Source organism: Anoplophora glabripennis, unplaced genomic scaffold (assembly GCF_000390285.2).
Source record: "Anoplophora glabripennis isolate ALB-LARVAE unplaced genomic scaffold, Agla_2.0 scaffold390, whole genome shotgun sequence".
In the NCBI taxonomy this organism is placed as follows: domain Eukaryota; kingdom Metazoa; phylum Arthropoda; class Insecta; order Coleoptera; family Cerambycidae; genus Anoplophora; species Anoplophora glabripennis.
In genome coordinates, this window is record NW_019416515.1 from 321,572 (window position 1) to 341,020 (window position 19,449).

Sequence of the window (19,449 nt, forward strand, 5' to 3'; positions counted from 1 at the left end):
GAAAGAAGAAAAAGTTATGAACGGATATTATCACCATACATCAATTTTGTAGGAGTTGTAAGTTTTAAAAAACACTCTGTATAACATCAAAATGTGTAGATTGAAAGCAAAATACACCAAAAATAATTAAAATCGAATATTACGTATTCGAGTTATTCACAAAATTCAAAAAATTTTCACGAACTTTGAGGCCATCTAGCGGCCAAATAAAGCGACTTCGGATATAGGTGAATTAGCCTAAATCTGACTATTTTGAGTCCACGAATCTATGGTCTTCCGTTGTACACGTTATTCTGGGACACCCTGTATATATATGGCTGAAAAGATTTAAAAAATCTATTCAACGGGATAGCCAAATACGGGGTTCCTCATAAAAAATAGAACAAATATGTTCAAAAAAAACAAATTCAAATGTTCAAACTTTTTTCTTCTAAATTTAATGACAACGGAGATAGAGAGGTTAATGTAAATGGACGATTTTGCAAAAATACCCTGTATACCTAAAACTAATCAAGTTTGCCAAGATCTTTTGGTACCAGTGAAGTAAACTGGAAAGATGAGGATGGGACATCGATATCAGATTTTTTATATCCATCACCGTTTTGGCTGTACCCTATAAAACTGTCGAAAATCAACCACCGTGTACACGCAGTGTTTATTTAGTTATTCCTTTTTCTTTCATACTTGGTAAAAAAAATTTTTGGATAGGAATGAGACTAGTAACGTATTTGTATGGTGTTTTATATAATAGCATATTTTTCAGTAAAAGACCATGAATTTTTTTAAAGTCTATTTGAGTTCTCTATAAAACCGAAAACCGTAATCATTTGACTTCAAATGCCGCATTGCTAAGTTATAATTTTTTAATGCACTAATGACTGTTGTTAATTTTAAGTTTAAATGTCTGCTTACTTATCTACTGTGTAGGTTAGAACAAAAATATTTTGTACATGGTGCCTAAATTATTTTCTGATATCTCCAAATGGTTTATTTTCAATTTGTTTTTAATGGAACACCTTATATTTTGTGATATATCAGGTGTCTGTCTCAGTTGTATTGTTCCATTACTTAAAAAAGCATAAATTTGACATTTGAAGCATTTGATATATACCTACTACCTAAATTGAGTGTTGTGGTTCTATAAAAAATGCATTGTTGAGGTATCTAAGTAACAGTACAGTGTTTTTATTAGATAGCTCTGAATTGAATTGAGGAAAAAGTAGAGTTGTACTTGACAACGAAAATAAAAAGATTAAACTTCACATTGAGCATAATTTCCCCTATATTATAATAAAAAACAAGAAGATACAGTCCATTCACGTCTCTTATGGTGAACAGTTAAGCTGCATCATAAGATTGAGTCTAATATTAAAATGCCTTCACTTCCGGTTTATGACCGTAACTTTTTTATTTTACTGAATATTTTTCTTAAAATTTGATTTCTACAAAAAAAATCCCTTTTTCGTGAAGTATTACACTTTGTATGAACTGAAATGCATTTAAATGTTTCCAAAATTGGGATTATTGAAAATTATGAAAAAAGTGCATTATTTAGATTTAAATTTCAAAGTAGCAAATATACAATTTGAAAAATTTGTATATTCAAGTTCTCTGTAAAAAATTATTTACAGATATTTTATGAAATAATACAAAAATAACGTTAAATGAATTCCAAAAAGATATACCTATTAATTTTATTTATACAAGAACGGTATTAATGATTCTTTGTCATGACGCCAAAGACAATCATGAGCGACAGAAAAGATGATAGAGAAAATATTCAAAATGTAGTCCATTTGATTCAATGCAACACTCGGCCCGATGTAAAAGTTCACGAGAGGTAAAACTTTTTAATAATTCGGCATTTTTAAATCTTCCAAATCTGCAGGAGGCATCTGGTATATCCTTCAGATATCCCCATAAAAAATAATCTAACGATGTTAGATTGGGTGTTCTTGCATTCCATCTTATTGGTCCATATGTGCCGATCCACTTGTCAGGGAAATTTTGATTTAAATAAGCAACTACAATTCTAGAATTATGAGGGGTGCCCCATTATGATGAAAATACATGATAGCACGTATATTCAGCGGAACATTTTCAAGAAAACCTGGAAATTCGCTCTGAAGGAATACTAAATATGCCACAACAGTTAATGTTCCTTCATAAAACTTTGATCCGATAATGTACCCATTGATCATGCCGCACCATACATTTATTCCCCAAATTCTTTGAAAATTAGTCTCTCTACAGACCAATAACGGCAATTGTGTCGACTGACAGTTCTACTATTATGAAAACAGCTTTTATCTGACCATAATATTGAGTTAATAATGCCTTCTTCACGAGAAGTTGGATTTTGAAAGGTCTGAATTTGCCGGATCTTAGGATTCGTTGAATAGACTGCGCGTCGTAAGACAAAAACTCAAGAGAGCTCTTATCTTTCGATTTGAACGGAGATTTAAAAAATAATTTGACGCATTTTTTTTTCTTTAAAAATATTAAAGTCAGTGCTCGTATGCACGCCACTGTTAGTGATAGAAGCTATGTTTGTATTGAAAAACATGCGCCTTTATTAATTATCATTACGTACTAAATATCACTGAAATATCTCAAACGGTTTCGATAATATAAATTAATTTTCCTTCTTTTTCCTAAAATTTTAACACCCCATGTTTTCGCAACGGAAAATTTTTGGATCATAGTTCATAAAGCAAACTATCATTAATTTTTCATCTAGAATCACACACAAGACGAAGCCGCTGGATGGATACATTGCATATTTTTAAGTAGTTTTTAAGTTGGGCTTGAAATTTTTCGAAATGCAGAGAATTTGCAGAAATTTTACAGATTTTAACGTTAACTAAAATTCTTACCATTGTGACCGTTGCCATCTACGTCGACGCCTTTAGAGAGTCCTTGACCAAAACCTTTGGTACTTCGAGAATATCCAGGGAAATTCAAAGGCGACAATCTCTGACTATAAGTTGTTTGTACGCCCGTCTTGCTGCCCATATATATGTATACAGCCCCAACACCATCATCCTCATAAGGTGCAGCAATTGCAATGTCTAAAATATTTGTAATAAACTTTTTAATTAACATGAAGACACACTTAATGTTCTTCGCTTTGTTTATTGCCGCACCTATGTTCATTTTATGACGTGCAATATCAACTTTGCGAAATAAGTATACAAAATCATAGCGATTTGGTAAAAAAAGTTTCCGAAATATCAAAAAGTAGCTAAACCTCTCGGAAATTGTTTACCCATTGACAACTGTCACAGAATATCCAAAACCAAGCTAAAACGATTTTTTCGTAATTGAAAAGAGTTCCTTACCGTTATATGAATCAAGATCAATGTCACCTAAAGACATGATTGAGGTCCCAAATCTTGCGCCCGCTTTTCTGTTGCCAACAAGTTTTACTGGGTTTGCCATTTTCTGAAAACAAGTGATTTACGTAGGTATAAGCCCTTATTATAAGAGATTGGTGTTACAAATTTAAACAGTGATTTTTCTCATCAAAATAAATAAAACGATAAACATTTGCTTCTAAAACAATTTGTGCCTTACGTTCCTCCATTAAAAAAAAAATTAAAACAATGTTAGGAAAATCGCCATCAAAGAATCATAGATGAAGCTTATTTATTACCTCAATTTTTTAAAAAAGTTAACCGCATGGTTATGCAAATGTTCTAACCAATTTCAGTACAGCGAAATTGTGCAAAATATGCCGATTTTCATATACAGGGTGTTCCAATTAAAACTTTCCACCTGGAAAATATTGGAATTAAAAAAAAACAAAAAAACTGAGACACGTCGATTTTCTTTTCACACATGAGGGACAGTAAAATACCCTTAAACTTTAAATGCAATCCTATGTTGAGTGACACCTCATTTTAAAGTTTTTTCAATTCTGCTAACCACGACATACAATTTTGTAAATTTTGTTTTGGATATGACAATAATATCATCACTTAAAGAACGAGACAAAATATATCAATAAATGAAAGAATGTTATTTTATTAAATGTTCAAATTGGTTTCCCTCCGCTTCCATACAATAACAAAATTTTTGCTCCACTTCCGAACGAACATTTCGAAGCATTTCGGGCGTTGTCTGACATTCTTCAATAATTTCTCGATAAAAAAATTTGTTGTGATTTTTCGTTTATCTGTCAATACAAAAACTTTATACTCTATCAGTTCAACTTTTTTTACCTATTTTACTTTAAACCAGACAATATTGTTTCGTCTTGTCTTGTCGAGACAATATCCCGTAAAATCGTCACAAAGTCGATTGAATTCCAATTCATGATACCGATTTATACAATTGCTAAAAAAATGGAAATAATTAGTTCTACAAGTATAATGACTGTGCACGGCAGGCAACACAGATTTTTAATGATCATCATCTTGACAAAAACACTTCGCATATGTAGGTACGTCCTGGATTTAGTGCATAAATTTTCGGACCCGGATCGGTTGCAAACAGAAAACATCCTCTTGAATAGTACGGAATGTAGTACTGGTACCGGTAGTACGTAATGAGGATAATCAGGTATAGTTCTTTTCATACTTATAGTAGACATAAAAAATGTCAAAGCCTGCCGGTAAGTGTGATAAGGGGAGAGTAGGGCAAGACAATTTTTAAATGTCCGTAGAAAATAAATGTTATAACAGCTAGTTTATTTCACAAATCATAATGCTCTTATCAGGTACACACATCTATATAAATTGAATACTAAATTAATGGGAAATAAAATAATTACATATCTTGTCAGGTATTCAATTTAAAGGTTGCTCCGCTTTACCCTAGGTGGGTGGGATGTTGAATCGCCGGACCTAGACCCTGTGTTGCCGATATGTAAAAATATTCCCCAAATGAATAATAATTGATAAATTGAATGAAATTAATTTATTCAGATATTTACGTTTAAAATATTAAGTTATGTTCTGAAAATATAAGAATAGGCTGAATTTGCATACATTTATTTAAAGAATAATTGCATTATTCACTTCATTCTTGAAATGTATATTGTTCATTTTTAGTAGAATACTAACTCGCCGAAACATTTGGCAACACAGCTAGGCTGGCAACAAAACAGATTCTGAACATCTCTCTAAGACGTACGTTGTTCTCAGATTCCTAATGTGAGACAGAGACAATCAACAATTAGATACTGTGAACTTATTGCTTTAAATGTCTGATAGTTCAGTTTGCGCGGTACAGGGCAGGAGTTGGTGCTGCAATGCTGTCATTCTTATTTCTTAGAGTAGTGTTTTGAGTACTGATTTTTGTGTTATTACAAGTTTTTTATTGGATAACTCTTATATTTCACTGCAATTATTTTCAATTTATAGCCATTGTGTAGTAGTGTATGTTGTGAATTGTTTGAAGGGAGACTTAAATATTATATTCTGTAAACTTTGCCTAAATACGACCCTGTTCTGCTAGGCAGACAAGTATTTACAACCCCGTTTTTGTCGTTATCGGCAATATAAAAGAGTTTTTTATTTCTACAATATATATGAAAAGAACTATAATATAGCTGTCCTGGATCACATTGCAATGGAACCAAATTTGAGTTTCAGGAAACTTCAGGAAATACTTCAGGAATTTCTGTACCTAGTTGCCACCGAATTTTAAAAATTAATCAGTCAAGTATCACCCATACAAAATTAATTTGGTACAAGAAATTAATGAATCCAGATCGTCGCTTGCAGTTCCGTGAAGAAATCCAAATTTTTTCTACTCAATTTGTTTTTCCGATGAATAGTCGAGTCAACCGCCATAATGCCGCTACTGGATTGATTAAAATCCAAGCATTTTTCATGAAACTCATACGCATCCGAGGAAATTGAAAGTTTGGACGGGCAAATTGGAGACCACCTCATAGGGTCCTCCTCTTATCGGGAAATCTGGATGAAAACATGTATCAGAATCTACTGAAAACGAATATCTATACTCCAACACATTATGCCGTAGCTGTGGGTGATTTTCTTAATCAGAACTTTCCAAATCACTGGATAGGACGCAGAGGTTCAATTGAGTGGCCTCTCAGATCGCCAGATCTAACGCCTTTAGACTTTTTTCTATGGGGACAATAAAAGTCGAAAATTTATGCGACCGAACTCACTTGAAGAGCTTGGTCAGCGAATTGTTGAAAAATGTCTTCAGATAGTGTCCGAAATTCTTCGAAATGTTCTTTCGGAAGTGGAGCATAGATTTTATTATTGTATGGATGTGGGGGACACCAGTTTGAACATTTAATAAAATAACATTCCTTCATTCATTGATATTTTGTCTTATTCTTTAAGTGATGATTTTATTGTCAGATCCCAAAAAAAGTCGTATTATGTAACGTCCTCATAATACATTTAGTTATTTATTGTACCTTTTTTGATAAACGATCAAGGATAAAAAGTTTGGTTATAAATACTATTTCCAAATCTGTACGTATAAGATTATCTCATTAGTTTTTTTGGCAGCTGAAATATCTCAAATCCTTCTTATTCCAACGCGACAGTTAGATTGTATCCAAATTTTATAACTACTACGAAATAAGTGCCTTGTACAAGTTTGAAATGTTAAATCTAAAACTAAATAACTGTGTTTAGATTCCTATTTTTGAAGAATTTTAAAGCTTTCAGGAATGGCTACAAAAAAAGTATTGCTCTTACTTCTTTTCTTTGGTTTTGTTTTTATTTTGACGAAGTGAAAGTATTTTGAACATTGCTGTGTTTTCCTTATTCTGTTTAGTGTACAAACTGGTTCATAATTCTCTTTCATGGCTATTTACGTCTTTATTATTAACATATTATTATATTATTAATATTATTATATAGAATATACATTAAGATTGAATGGGACAATATGTAAACAATACTGTAGAATTATAATAACAATCAGAAAAACAATCCAACGTCAATTTAAAAGATATTGGCGAAAAAACGATTTTTTATGAAAATTAATTTTGTATTTTTAATAGAAAATAATATTGTGTAAAGAATACACGACTACTAAGACATCATATAGATATTAGATATCTAATATACAGGGTGTTTCTAAAATAGGGTTTCAAACTGCTGCGTTTATAACTCATTAAAATAAGACAAAAAGTTCCTATTAACATGTGCCCTAAAACGCACCCTTAGGAAGTTATATGCCCTTAAAAGGGCTCAAACAAAACCTTAAATTTTCCACTCACCACTTTTACTAATTAAACAGTGCAAAGCTCAATTGACAGTTTATCAAGCGTTATGGCAACGTCAGTCTTTTATTTGCCATGGTAAACAGATTTTTGTAATTTTTGGCCTAATAACTTATAGAGCAGAGTAATTTTCAAACTCAATTTACTCGAAAACCATTGGAAATATCGATTTGGACAAAGACAATATTTTTTACGTAAAATTGTTAAGATTTTATAAATCTGTAGAGAAAATTGTAAAAATATTGAAATAAAAAAAATTACGCGCCGAAAACCCCCTTTACCAACCTAAATGGGACGCATATGATTTGCATGTCGAAAAACGGAGTAGCCCATGTTATTTAACGTAAAAAGTTATGTAAGACCCATAATTTTTTCTCTATTTATTTGCGACCGTTTTGTCAATAACAGAAAAAAACAGTTTTGTTTGAGCCCTTTTAAGGGCATATAACTTCCTAAGGGTGCGTTTTAGGGCACATGTTAATAGGTACTTTTTGGCTTATTTTAATGAGTTATAAACGCAGCAGAAGTTTGGAATCCTATTTTAGAAACACCCTGTATAATTTACATCATAAATATTAGATGTCTTCTTAGGCCGTTTTCACACTGCAATAAATAGAATCTGAAAGTCTATTTTTTAATCAAATAAATAGTCGAATTATATATAATTAGTTTTTTAAACTGTAATTTATTTATTGTGCACCGAAGTTAGCATATTAAGTTGTATTCCCGCACTAACAGCGTTGCTAGTTGTTTTTAAATCAACCTATATTGTGCTGAGAGAATAAATTTTTAAAAATCGTATCAAATGTTCTTTGATAGTGATTGTCCTAGTTGATCGAATCGAAATTCTATAGATAATCCACGTAAAAATTATACTGAACTGTTTTGTTCTGCATTTTCAAAGGAAATGAAATAAAAAATACATCTATTTGCATACATCTAAGGATATCATAATTTTGAATGAAGTAAAATTTGTTTTGCTTTGCTTAAATTATAAGCAAACACACGTGGTCTTGTTGCAAAATAATATAGCTTTTTTTTCTGATAATATATCTTGTGTAGATATATGTGTATTATCACTAGCCACAAAGATATTACTTATTTATTTCTAGGTTAACGATATCAATTTAAGTATTTTCCTTTCCTTCTTGATAAAAACAAAAATAACCTTCCCAAAAATGATAAAAAATTGTCGTTCTGCGTCATTTTTCTATTTTTGGATGATTAACAATACACAGTGTTATCATTCCTCAATAAAAGAATAAGTATACTGGTTAGTTAAATGTAGCTAGTTTTCGATATATTTTTAAACTTCTGTATATCAGTATCAATATTGACTACACCTTTTCAAGATATATTTCAGAAGGCGTTAATTATATTTCAGATTTATCAATTGTATTTCAGAAAACATTATGCGAATGTTATTCACAATAGTCATATATTTCAGAAATTGTCAGTTTCGAAAACTATCAAATGCATTTCAAAATAAATAAAATGATTTGAAAAATAAACTGAATGTTGTATTATTGGCATAAACCTAAAGAGTTTAGACCTTAGACATATGTTTTATAATAAAAAAAAATTTGGTGTGGAACAAATAGTCATTTAAATGCAAAACAAAAATCAGTCGCAACATTAAAAATAAATTTATATATATACTAGCTGACCCGGCAAACGTTGTGTTGCCATCTTGTGGAACTGTGGATGGAACAAAATAATATAAAAATCGCGATTAAAAATCAGGGGTTGATCGTATAAGGGTGAAAATTTAGAACTGTATGTATTTTTCAATGCTGAATCATGAAAAAATAAAAACAGAAAATTTTGTCCAAAAAATAAAAAAAAAAATTTTGGTGTGGACCACCCTTAACATTTAGGAGTATGAAAAATAGATGTTGGCCGATTCTCAGACCTACTCAATATGCTCACAAAATTTCATGAGAATCGGTTAAGCCGTTTCGGAGGAGTACGGGAACGAACATTGTGACACGAGAATTTTATATATAAGATAATGATTTCAATATGTCAAGCATGTGTTTTCTAATTAATATTTAGCTATATCATTTTTAATTTTTATTTTAGTTAATTATTATTAATTATCACTCTTTCTGAGATATTACTCGTATAATTCAATGCTAGTTGGGGAATGTAGTCGGTAGAGTAGTAGTTGTTTTCCAACAGTTAGCAATCTTATCTATGAGGTTATATATCTCTTGTAGTGATGGAAATAATCGAATGAATTAAATAATCGAGAGGTTACCTTTCGAATTAAGTTTATAATCGAATGATCATTCGAATGATATATAATCGAAAGTCCACTTCCAAAATTTCCGACCTATCCCAAAAATTATATGCGAAAAAAAAACGAAATTAATGACTTTTGCGTATTGCGGAATTTCTTCGTTGTCAGTTGAGTGGTTCATCAGCATGTGTTTAAAATGAGTAGTCGCCGCCTAAAGAGATCCATTATTTGGGTTTTTGAAAAAAAAAATTATTATATAGAAAACATAGTTTTTGTATTATTTTCATTCATATGAATTTCTATTCTTGCTAAATAAAGCTCCCTTCTAAACCGCCCTTCAAAACCGCTCGATGCCACTCATAAAAATACTGCATATCTTTTTTATGCGGTGATAATCGATTGTCTCATCCATCCTCTGGGCCGTCTTATCTCGAGGTTTTGTAGCTCGTTAGAGCGTTGGAATAATCGAAACTAGTGATGGGAGATTTCGAGTGAAAAATCGAGTGGTACTCGATTATTGAGATCACTCGAGATATCTCTAATATCGAGATGTTTACTCCCACCACTCGAGTGATTATTACCCTACGGTTGCACCCCAAAATGTTAGTGCATACTGCAAATAGTCACTGATTGCGTAACCTTTTTTTNNNCTCTCGGCCGTCTTATCTCGAGGTTTTGTAGCTCGTTAGAGCGTTGGAATAATCGAAACACCTGTGCTCTCGCTCGAGCAGCGCGTTTGCGTTATTCGGTGATGACGAGTGACGATTGACGTTAGTAATGCTGTGGCCACTGTCATTCGTCATTCGTCTAAGAATAATCGAATGAATTTATATGATCATTCGAGATATCTCAAGAGATTTTCATAATCGATATAATCGATAATTTTCATTCGAGTAGTCCCATCACTAATCTCTTGTATACCTAGATTTTTACTATCAAAGAACAGGTTGACTTCATTTGATAAGATTTTAGGAGTTTTTTAAAATGTATTTGAATTAGCTTAATTTACAGAATTATTCTCATAATGACGATTATTTAAAAAAATGTTTATCTGCTCTATAAGCAACTGTAAATTTTTAGCAATCGCTTTCTTTGTTTCTAAAAAAATAACCAAGTTTTTTAACACTCCGGAGATATTTATTATAATTAATAAAATAAAACAATAATCTGAAAGGTAAAATACTTACAAATTCAGTTCTCCTATAAAAATAAACATAACCTTCATCCCATGTATTGCCAGCTCCCGTTGGAGCACCTACTAATATGTCATCTCTAAGATCATTGTTCAGGTCCGCCGCCAGAAGAGATGATCCATAATAAGAACCGATTTCGTCGCTTGTCAAGGTGATTAATAGTCTGCCTGCAGCGTTAAAAATTTTGACCTAAAAAAGTACTATTAAAACATTTTTGACAGAAAAGTGTGTAACTGTGTAGGTATGTAATGTAATGCAATAGCGTACAGGGAATTTTGTCTTGGAAGCAAGGAGGACGGTTAAAACTTTAAAGCTCTTGACGATGAAATATGGTATGTGTAAAGACAAGACTACTTTGCTTCGAGGTTTTCCGTATGAGTGCTGTTTTTGATTTTTAATAAAAAATTTAAACAGGTCAGGTTATCTTTTCCTCATTGGTTATTTTACGTCGACTTATTTCTGCTATTGTGGCTAAAAACCGATGTCAGTAGAGAGGAAATTTAGCCGAACCCCATTTTGTCGTAGAATGAGCATGTTTCTTGCCTAACATTACTTAGACAAGGGACCAACAGTTTTACATCCTTTCCGATGTCTTTCTATACAGTGTCCCCCTAAAGTCGTGCACAAATTCATTATTAGGTAAACAAAAGAAAATATTAAAAATTCCCGAAACAGCTGGATTTTTTAATTTAATTTACAATTTTTTCAAATAATAATTTAATATACAGTGTGACCTATGTTCGAGTAATGACGTCATCACAATTTTTTTTAAATGGAACACCCCACTTTTTTTCCAATTTTCGGATTGCCCTAACTGAGCTGATTCCAAAAATATACCACAAGTTGCTTCTAATTGTTACAGGGAGGACAACAATACCCAAATTATTTACAAATACTAAATTTATTTACAAATAAATAAACGTACTAAAAATTGAATCAAATCACCACATATCATTTTAAAATGTCATTATTTTTTGCTATAATTTCTTTGATGCTTTTTTAATTTTATCTGCCTGATAGAACGTGCTCGTGTATTTCTTGCAGGCAATCATTTTTAAATAGTTTGTTAAGATTGTACAAGTAAATCCATTTTGAATGATTCTTCCTTAAAATATTGAGTATTTTTGAATTAATTAAAAAACATGATTCTAAGTGAAACCGAACGGATTGAAATTCTTATGATGATCGGATATGGTGATAGAATTCGAACTCATGAGGAAGTTTGTGTTTTGTTTAATGAAATTCATCCCAATCGTCCACCAATAAATCGATCCACGGTTAGCCGAACTGAAGCAAAGTTTCGAAATCATGGTCATGTTAAAGATATGCCCAGATCTGGCCGACCGACTGTAGATGAAGAAGTGCAGTTACAAGCCCTTTTGACCATTCATGAAAACCCGCAATCCAGTCTGAGAGTCGTAGCAGATAATTTAGGAATGAGTGAAAGTACATTGAGTAGACTTCTTCACAGAAACAAGTATCATCCCTACAAAGTCCACTTAGTACAAGAATTATGTGACGATGATTTCGACAGACGCACAGAATTTTGCGAAATGATGATGGAAGAATGTCAGGCAGATCCGGATTTTGTGAAACGCATAATTTTCTCCGACGAGGCGTCTTTTTATTTGAATGGCACCGTCAATAAACAGAATTGTCGGTACTGGTCAGATCGCAATCCACATTGGATGATGGAAGCACACACTCAGCATCCCCAAAAGGTCAATGTTTGGGCCGGAATTGTTGGTAATCGAATTTTGGGGCCGTATTTCTTTGAAGGAAATTTAGATGGTGCAAGATATTTGGAATTTCTTCAGTTCCATTTAGTTCCTTCCTTGAGTGTTCTATTTCCAAATGAAGAAGATCCAGATTTGCCCAATGAAACCATTTGGTTTCAGCAAGATGGTGCACCACCGCACTATGCCAGCGCTGTTCGCCGCTATTTAGATGACGTGTTTCCTCATCGGTGGATTGGCAGAAGAGGACCTAAGGAATGGCCCGCCAGATCACCAGATTTAACACCGCTCGACTTTTTTCTTTGGGGTTATGTAAAAAGCAAAATATACGTCAATAAACCAAACAGTATTAACGATCTGAAGGAACGAATTCGGCAAGAAGTTCGAGCGATCCCGCCTGAAGTCATTGGGAATGTACAGCAAGAATTTACTTCCCGTCTGGCCCATTGTTTGGCAGTAAATGGTCAACAATTTGAACATTTAATTTAGGTGTTTCTGGTGATTTGATTCAATTTTTAGTACGTTTATTTATTTGTAAATAAATTTAGTATTTGTAAATAATTTGGGTATTGTTGTCCTCCCTGTAACAATTAGAAGCAACTTGTGGTATATTTTTGGAATCAGCTCAGTTAGGGCAATCCGAAAATTGGAAAAAAAGTGGGGTGTTCCATTTAAAAAAAAATTGTGATGACGTCATTACTCGAACATAGGTCACCCTGTATATTAAATTATTATTTGAAAAAATAGTAAATTAAATTCAAAAATCGACCTGTTTCGGGAATTTTTAATAATTTTTTTTTGTTTACCTAATAATGAATTTGTGCACGGCTTTAGGGGGACACTGTATAAACCTCACCTAATTGCACAGCTTCTGTAAACACAGGCTACTAGCGAAGATACCTTCAACAAAAAAACATGCTTTAACGTTTCGATAGCAATGATTTTTTTCTACATTTTCATAAACAAAATTCAATTCAACTGAGTTTTGCTGGGGAGCCTAAATTATCCGCTTCATTATTTCTATGACTCTTCCTCTTGTTATTTTTGCCCTGTGAGTCGCTTTTTTCTAAAAAATAGATTTATCCATACAAAATTCCAAAGTTTGCTTAGCTGATATCTGACATTGTTCCCTTGTGTTTAAGGAAAGTTTACCCAGGACTTAAAAGATTTAGCTCAAACTGAACATTGCATTAGTTCTTTTTTGTAGTGTTGACATTTTATTTGTATAAACTGCCCTGAGTCTTGAGATCCACTATCCATGTCTTTGTCCATTTGTCTTTCATCTATCTCCTCAAAGCACTGTAAGGAAAGTCACAAGCCGGCTGTGATCCTTAGAGAAACGTTTTAGATCGTTTCTACTTGTTACTTTTTCATCCCCTCCAATATATTTGTGCCCTAATATCCAGTTCAGGTTGACCGTATTGGTGTTTGTCAGTCCACTTAGCAGTTAGAAACAAGCTTTGAGTATCCCTTGCTTGAATATAAGGTCTTTATTGCAGCCTGGCTGTAGGATATTAAAAAGAGTTTAGTGAAAGTTTCTTGAAATCCTCTAGACAAAGTTGCCAGCTTATAGCTTCTTTGCCATCTGGGTTTCAGCGTTTGTGACAAATTTCCAAAGGATACCTTGACATTTTTATTTAACTGACATTCAAGCTCTTATATTAGCAGGGACAGAGAGTTTAAGAGGGACAAACTTTTAACATATTGTATTAATTTTTTAAAATATGTACTAGTACTTACATTTCCCAACAAATTACTAGCTCGTGGTGATCCTACCACATAGTAAATAATTTTGTGATCAAGATCAAATCTTGCAGAGGTAATAGCGTATCCTAAAAATGTGTTAATTCAAAATAAATATTGTCTTACTAACAATTTTATCGCTTCTTCGACATTAACCTTATTTTTGGCCTTCCAGTCAAATAAAAGTAGAATGCAAACTAACCTAAATATCCAAAGTTTTCCGTTAAAGTCGGAGCAGTCTTTCTAGGAATTATCTGCAGGCCATATGATGTTTGAGCTACCAACGCACCTAAAAATAAAATAATTATAAAACTGAAAATTATGTGGTGATTGATCAAACACATGCCTAACTCGAAATTTATGAGCTTAAAATTAAGTAAAGAATGCACAGAATAAAAGCCTAAATTTATGTATTTGTAGAGGTCGAGCGTCATATTGTTTATAACAAATGAAAAAAAATAATAATTGTTCTTTTTTCAGTTCTTCGCTTATATCTCCGAAAATAAGCCTCTAATCGACATGAGGTATGCTTATCGATTTTGTCTCTGAGGAAATTTGCTACAAGAATAGGCTTTTGCGAAAGCTCGTAAAAAGTTTTTTACGTTGCAAAATTACCGGTGAAAAATGTGCTAAATTTTCAGAATTAAATAAAAAGAACAACGATTGAAATTGCATGAAACTACAGGAAAACATAACTGTTGGGGTCAACAAATATCCGCAATCCGGACCCCTAATTTCAAAATGGCGGCCTACTGCAAAATTATAAAGTCGAAAACGCGAGCACATATATCTTCTGCTCAAGTCAAGATATCAAAATTCGGCAAAAAAGGATCGAAAGGTAATTATATTATCTCACATCTGTGTAAATTTCAGATTTTTAAGTTGCAAAATAAAAAAGTTATTAACAAAAAACTAAAAAAAAACGGTAACTAAGGTCCTTATCTCGGCGGTTTTTTAATATACAGATTTCAAACTAACTACATCAAATAGTGCTTAATAAAACATTAATTTAAAAAAAAAGTCTCGATCCGACCAATAGGAGCCGAGAAAATTTTTTTTCTTAAAAGCGGTATTCTGGCTGTTCTATTTAATATTTTGTAATAAACTTGGGCTCGTTGTAAAGTACAAGACTTCCTTTATACGCTGATTTTTTTTTTTAATGGATTCAACCAAGAAATGACCAAGTAAACGTGCGTTAAAGGCAGAATGATCCGCGCGGCGGCCCACACGGCTGAGCGGTAGCCAGGAGAGGGGAGCGCTGTGACGTCATAGTGCGCAGCATAAGCATATGCTGCGCTCGACTTCTCAAAATTCCTACTTAACAAATGAATTGTGTGCTTAGAAAGCAGCTACCGGGGTGCTTTTTCTTTAAATCAATTCATTTTTTCCGTTCTTTCGAATGGTGTAAACAAAAGTCTGTAAAAGTAATCGCCAGACTGAAAAATACATTTTTATTGTCATTTCACGTTTTGTAATTTTATTATGCTCTCGATATTTTGAAAAGTAAGAAGGTCATTTTACGTATTTAAAAACAAAAGTCAATTGTGTTTCTCTGAAAAAAATTATCAGTAAAATTTTTGCACAGAAGGTAGGTACCTGAAGTACTATTAGGGTTTACTGTCTTTGTTACTCATATTGCGGACTTTCTTATTAATCTGTGTATCTCGCGGACACGATGAGTTTGGTCAAGCTGTGTTTAAATGCAAATTTGACGATCTGAGTAAAAGATAATGACTGCAACTGCAAAATTAAGATAAATTTGTTTACCATTCCAATTCTTAACTCCAGGGGCACCAAACAGTAGGGTTTTAGAATCCTAAAAATTAAAACATCTTCACTAAAAATCTTCAAAAATGTGACAAGAACTTACATGCACATATTCGACATCAAATCCAGCCTGTGCAAAACCAAAATCATAGAAATAAGATCGTGTGACAGGATCTTGGCTTATAGAATCTAGAATATTATAATAATTACTACGATGATATTTTTTAAGTAAAATTATAAACTTACTTGCATTTTGCAACGGTTTTAAATCCTTATAAGTTCCTTTGATATTCGAGGAGTTACTTTTTAAGAAACACCAACCATTTAAATAGTTGTGTTCACCTATAGCTTTGACAACGCGAGGTGCACAAGCCTGAAACAAAATTACATGTAGAGTTGTTTCAAAATCTTATGAGCTTTGACCTTCATATGCGCAGAAACATAATTATGACCGTCGCCTAAATTATTCTACGTCCTAAAAACATTGCATCTATTATTCACATTCTATCTCGAGCTCTCGTAGCGTAAACAAGTCTTTGATCCGATTACAAAATTACAAATATCATAATAAAATGCCTTATTCTTTATTATTTTAATTTAAGCAATAAAAATATATATAACGAACGTTCGCCAGTTGATTTTATAGATGCCCGAGCGCCTTAGTTCATTTCTGGTTGTAATAAGGCACGTGATCTAATTATGAGTCAATGTTTTCACAGCGTGCTTATTAGAAGAATTGTGCGAATATGCTACGCCTTTCGCGCATTTCGCGGCTCATGAGATTTTGAAACTACTTTACATAGTGCAGGTTCTTCATTTCCCAATACTGGCATCTAGTAAATGGTAAGAGATGCAAGCAAGTTAAATTAAAAATAAGCTGTCTTATGCTCTTGATAGGAACAAAAAAAAATGAATTTCTAAAAAACCGTTCCGTATAGATTTTATTTCTCAGCATTTTTAAAATAATAGCAATCTATTATATCCTTATCATGTACAACAGGTTCAGCATCTGGAACTGCATGACTTACTTTCACGGGTACATTTTTGCCGATGGATTCAAGCAAATTCTCAATTAAGAAGAGGTATATTATTTACCGATGAGTCATTGTTTATTCGAGACGAAGAGAACAATATGCACAGCTCGCACAGATGGTCTGATGAGAATCCTAATTTGAAAAAAGAATCTACTGTTCAACGACGATTTTCTATAAACGTCTGGTGTGGCATAAATGATAATCACCCAATTGGGACCTTCTTTTTTGAAAGGTGCCGTAGAGGAGAAGTTTACACCAACTTTTTACGTAATGAATTGTCATGTATATTGAAGATACACACAAGACAACAAATAATATTAGAACATGATGGAGCTCCTGCTCATTTTAGTCGACTAACGAGAGAGCATCTTAATTAGGGCTATATTAATAGGTGGGTCGTACGTGGAGAACTATATTCTTGGCCACAGAGATTACCAGATCTCAATACTTTAGACTAAGGGGCTATTTTACTTTGTGTATGAGACACCAATTAACAGTAGACAGGAGCTTCGGCAGATAATTATTGATAAATGTCAGCGAGTGAAGAATAATCAGAGGATTTTGAGTGCAGCCACCACACATATTCGTGGTCGTACCTGTACAGTGATTAATGCTGAAGAAGGACATTTTGCAAAACCTAAATAAGTATGTATACAGGGTGTTGCGTGTATAATCTATAAAAATTAAACTACATCTTGCTGATGACATTTGTAATAGAAAACTCTTATACGAAAAAGTTCTATCTTCGCGNTCAAGACCCCTGGAGTATCTTTCTCCACTGTTGTTACCCGGACGGCGACTTTTTGTGGGACATCCGGGTCTCACACTGAAAGTTCGTCACAAGGTTCAGCATCTGGAACTGCATGACTTACTTTCACGGGTACATTTTTGCCGATAGATTCAAGCAAATTCTCAATTAAGAAGAGGTATATTATTTACCGATGAGTCATTGTTTATTCGAGACGAAGTGAACAATATGCACACCTCGCACAGATGGTCTGATGAGAATCCTAATTTGAAAAAAGAATCAACTGTTCAACGACGATTTTCTATAAACATCTGGTGTGGCATAAATGATAATCACCCAATTGGGACCTTCTTTTTTGAAATGTGCCGTACAGGAGAGACTTTTTACGTAATGAATTGTCATGTATATTGAAGATACACACAAGACAACAAATAATATTACAACATGATAGAGCTCCTGCTCATTTTAGTCGACTAACGAGAGAGCATCTTAATTAAAGCTATATTAATAGGTGGATCGGACGTGGAGAACTATATTCTTGGCCACAGAGATTACCAGATCTCAATACTTTAGACTAAGGGGCTATTTTACTTTGTGTATGAGACACCAATTAACAGTAGACAGGAGCTTCGGCAGATAATTATTGATAAATGTCAGCGAGTGAAGAATAATCAGAGGATTTTGAGTGCAGCCACCACACATATTCGTGGTCGTACCTGTACAGTGATTAATGCTGAAGAAGGACATTTTGCAAAACCTAAATAAGTATGTATACAGGGTGTTGCGTGTATAATCTATAAAAATTAAATTACATCTTCCTGATGACATTTGTAATAGAAAACTCTTATACGAGAAAGTTCTACCTTCGCGTTTTTTTTTTTTGTTTATTCAACGAAAATGAAGGCCGACCCTGTGTTATTTATTAAAAACTTTGGAAATGTTTTTATGCGACCCGAGATGCAACCATATAATTTAATTCGGTATAATCTAATACTAGTAATACTAAAAGAAGTTTAGGTTACATTTGTGCAGTCAACTGATTTTGTATTTTTGTATTGAATTCATTATTCACTTAATCATTAAATATTAAGCATCGTCCATCGACCCACCAGTGTTAAAAAGTGAAAGATTCCAGCAAAAGACTTTATTTTGTGATAGTGACAGTGTAATTTTTATAAAGAAGTAAAAAATAAGAATAGCATGCCGATTACATTAAAAATGAGATTCTTATTTCTTACTTTCCTTAATTTTTTAGTTTTGTACACAAACTATAGTAGGATCATATTCGATGCAAAGTAATAAATCATTGCCTGTCAAGGGAACCAATGAAGTACGCTTTTAAGGGATTTACAAATTGAATAATTTCTTTATACATTATGAAGGGACGAGGGGATCAGTTCAGGTCTGGCACCCTTGTTCCTACAAAAATTCCTTTATTCTCATAAACTATTTATTTTAAATGTAATTTATTATAAATCCAATTTGTTTCCTAAATTCCACATATGTACTACATTTTACCTCTGTACGCGCCACTGTTGTTTACTTGTTTTTTGGAAGCGCTCTCTAATTGACGGCAAAGCTCGCCAGGTTAGTATTTGACGTATAACCGACCAGTTCGTACACTCGATGCACCTGGGCGACTACAGCTACTACCAGAACACAGTGCGTATGCAGCGGTATTTCAGATTTTACATTGAATTTCATTTTAAATTTGAAATGATTTATCTTACGCCTCCTAAAAATGATGACACGATTTTCCTTTGATAAAAG

General features: G+C 33.0%; 1 protein-coding gene across 1 annotated transcript in view; it reads right to left on the reverse strand.

Annotated features, from left to right (window-relative positions):
• The window catches only part of LOC108906210 (integrin alpha-5-like), a 51,153-nt gene that overhangs the window by 19,914 nt on the left and 11,790 nt on the right, over positions 1 to 19,449 (reverse strand). The window contains exons 4-11 of the mRNA XM_023454817.1: positions 16,144 to 16,270; positions 16,001 to 16,086; positions 15,898 to 15,946; positions 14,333 to 14,419; positions 14,128 to 14,219; positions 10,646 to 10,840; positions 3,342 to 3,444; positions 2,877 to 3,071 (exon numbers count right to left, since the gene is read on the reverse strand). Of these exons, the coding sequence (XP_023310585.1) occupies positions 2,877 to 3,071; positions 3,342 to 3,441 (295 nt within the window). The 5' untranslated portion in view covers positions 3,442 to 3,444; positions 10,646 to 10,840; positions 14,128 to 14,219; ... (2 more) ...; positions 16,001 to 16,086; positions 16,144 to 16,270. The remainder of the gene's footprint in view (positions 1 to 2,876; positions 3,072 to 3,341; positions 3,445 to 10,645; positions 10,841 to 14,127; positions 14,220 to 14,332; positions 14,420 to 15,897; positions 15,947 to 16,000; positions 16,087 to 16,143; positions 16,271 to 19,449) is intronic.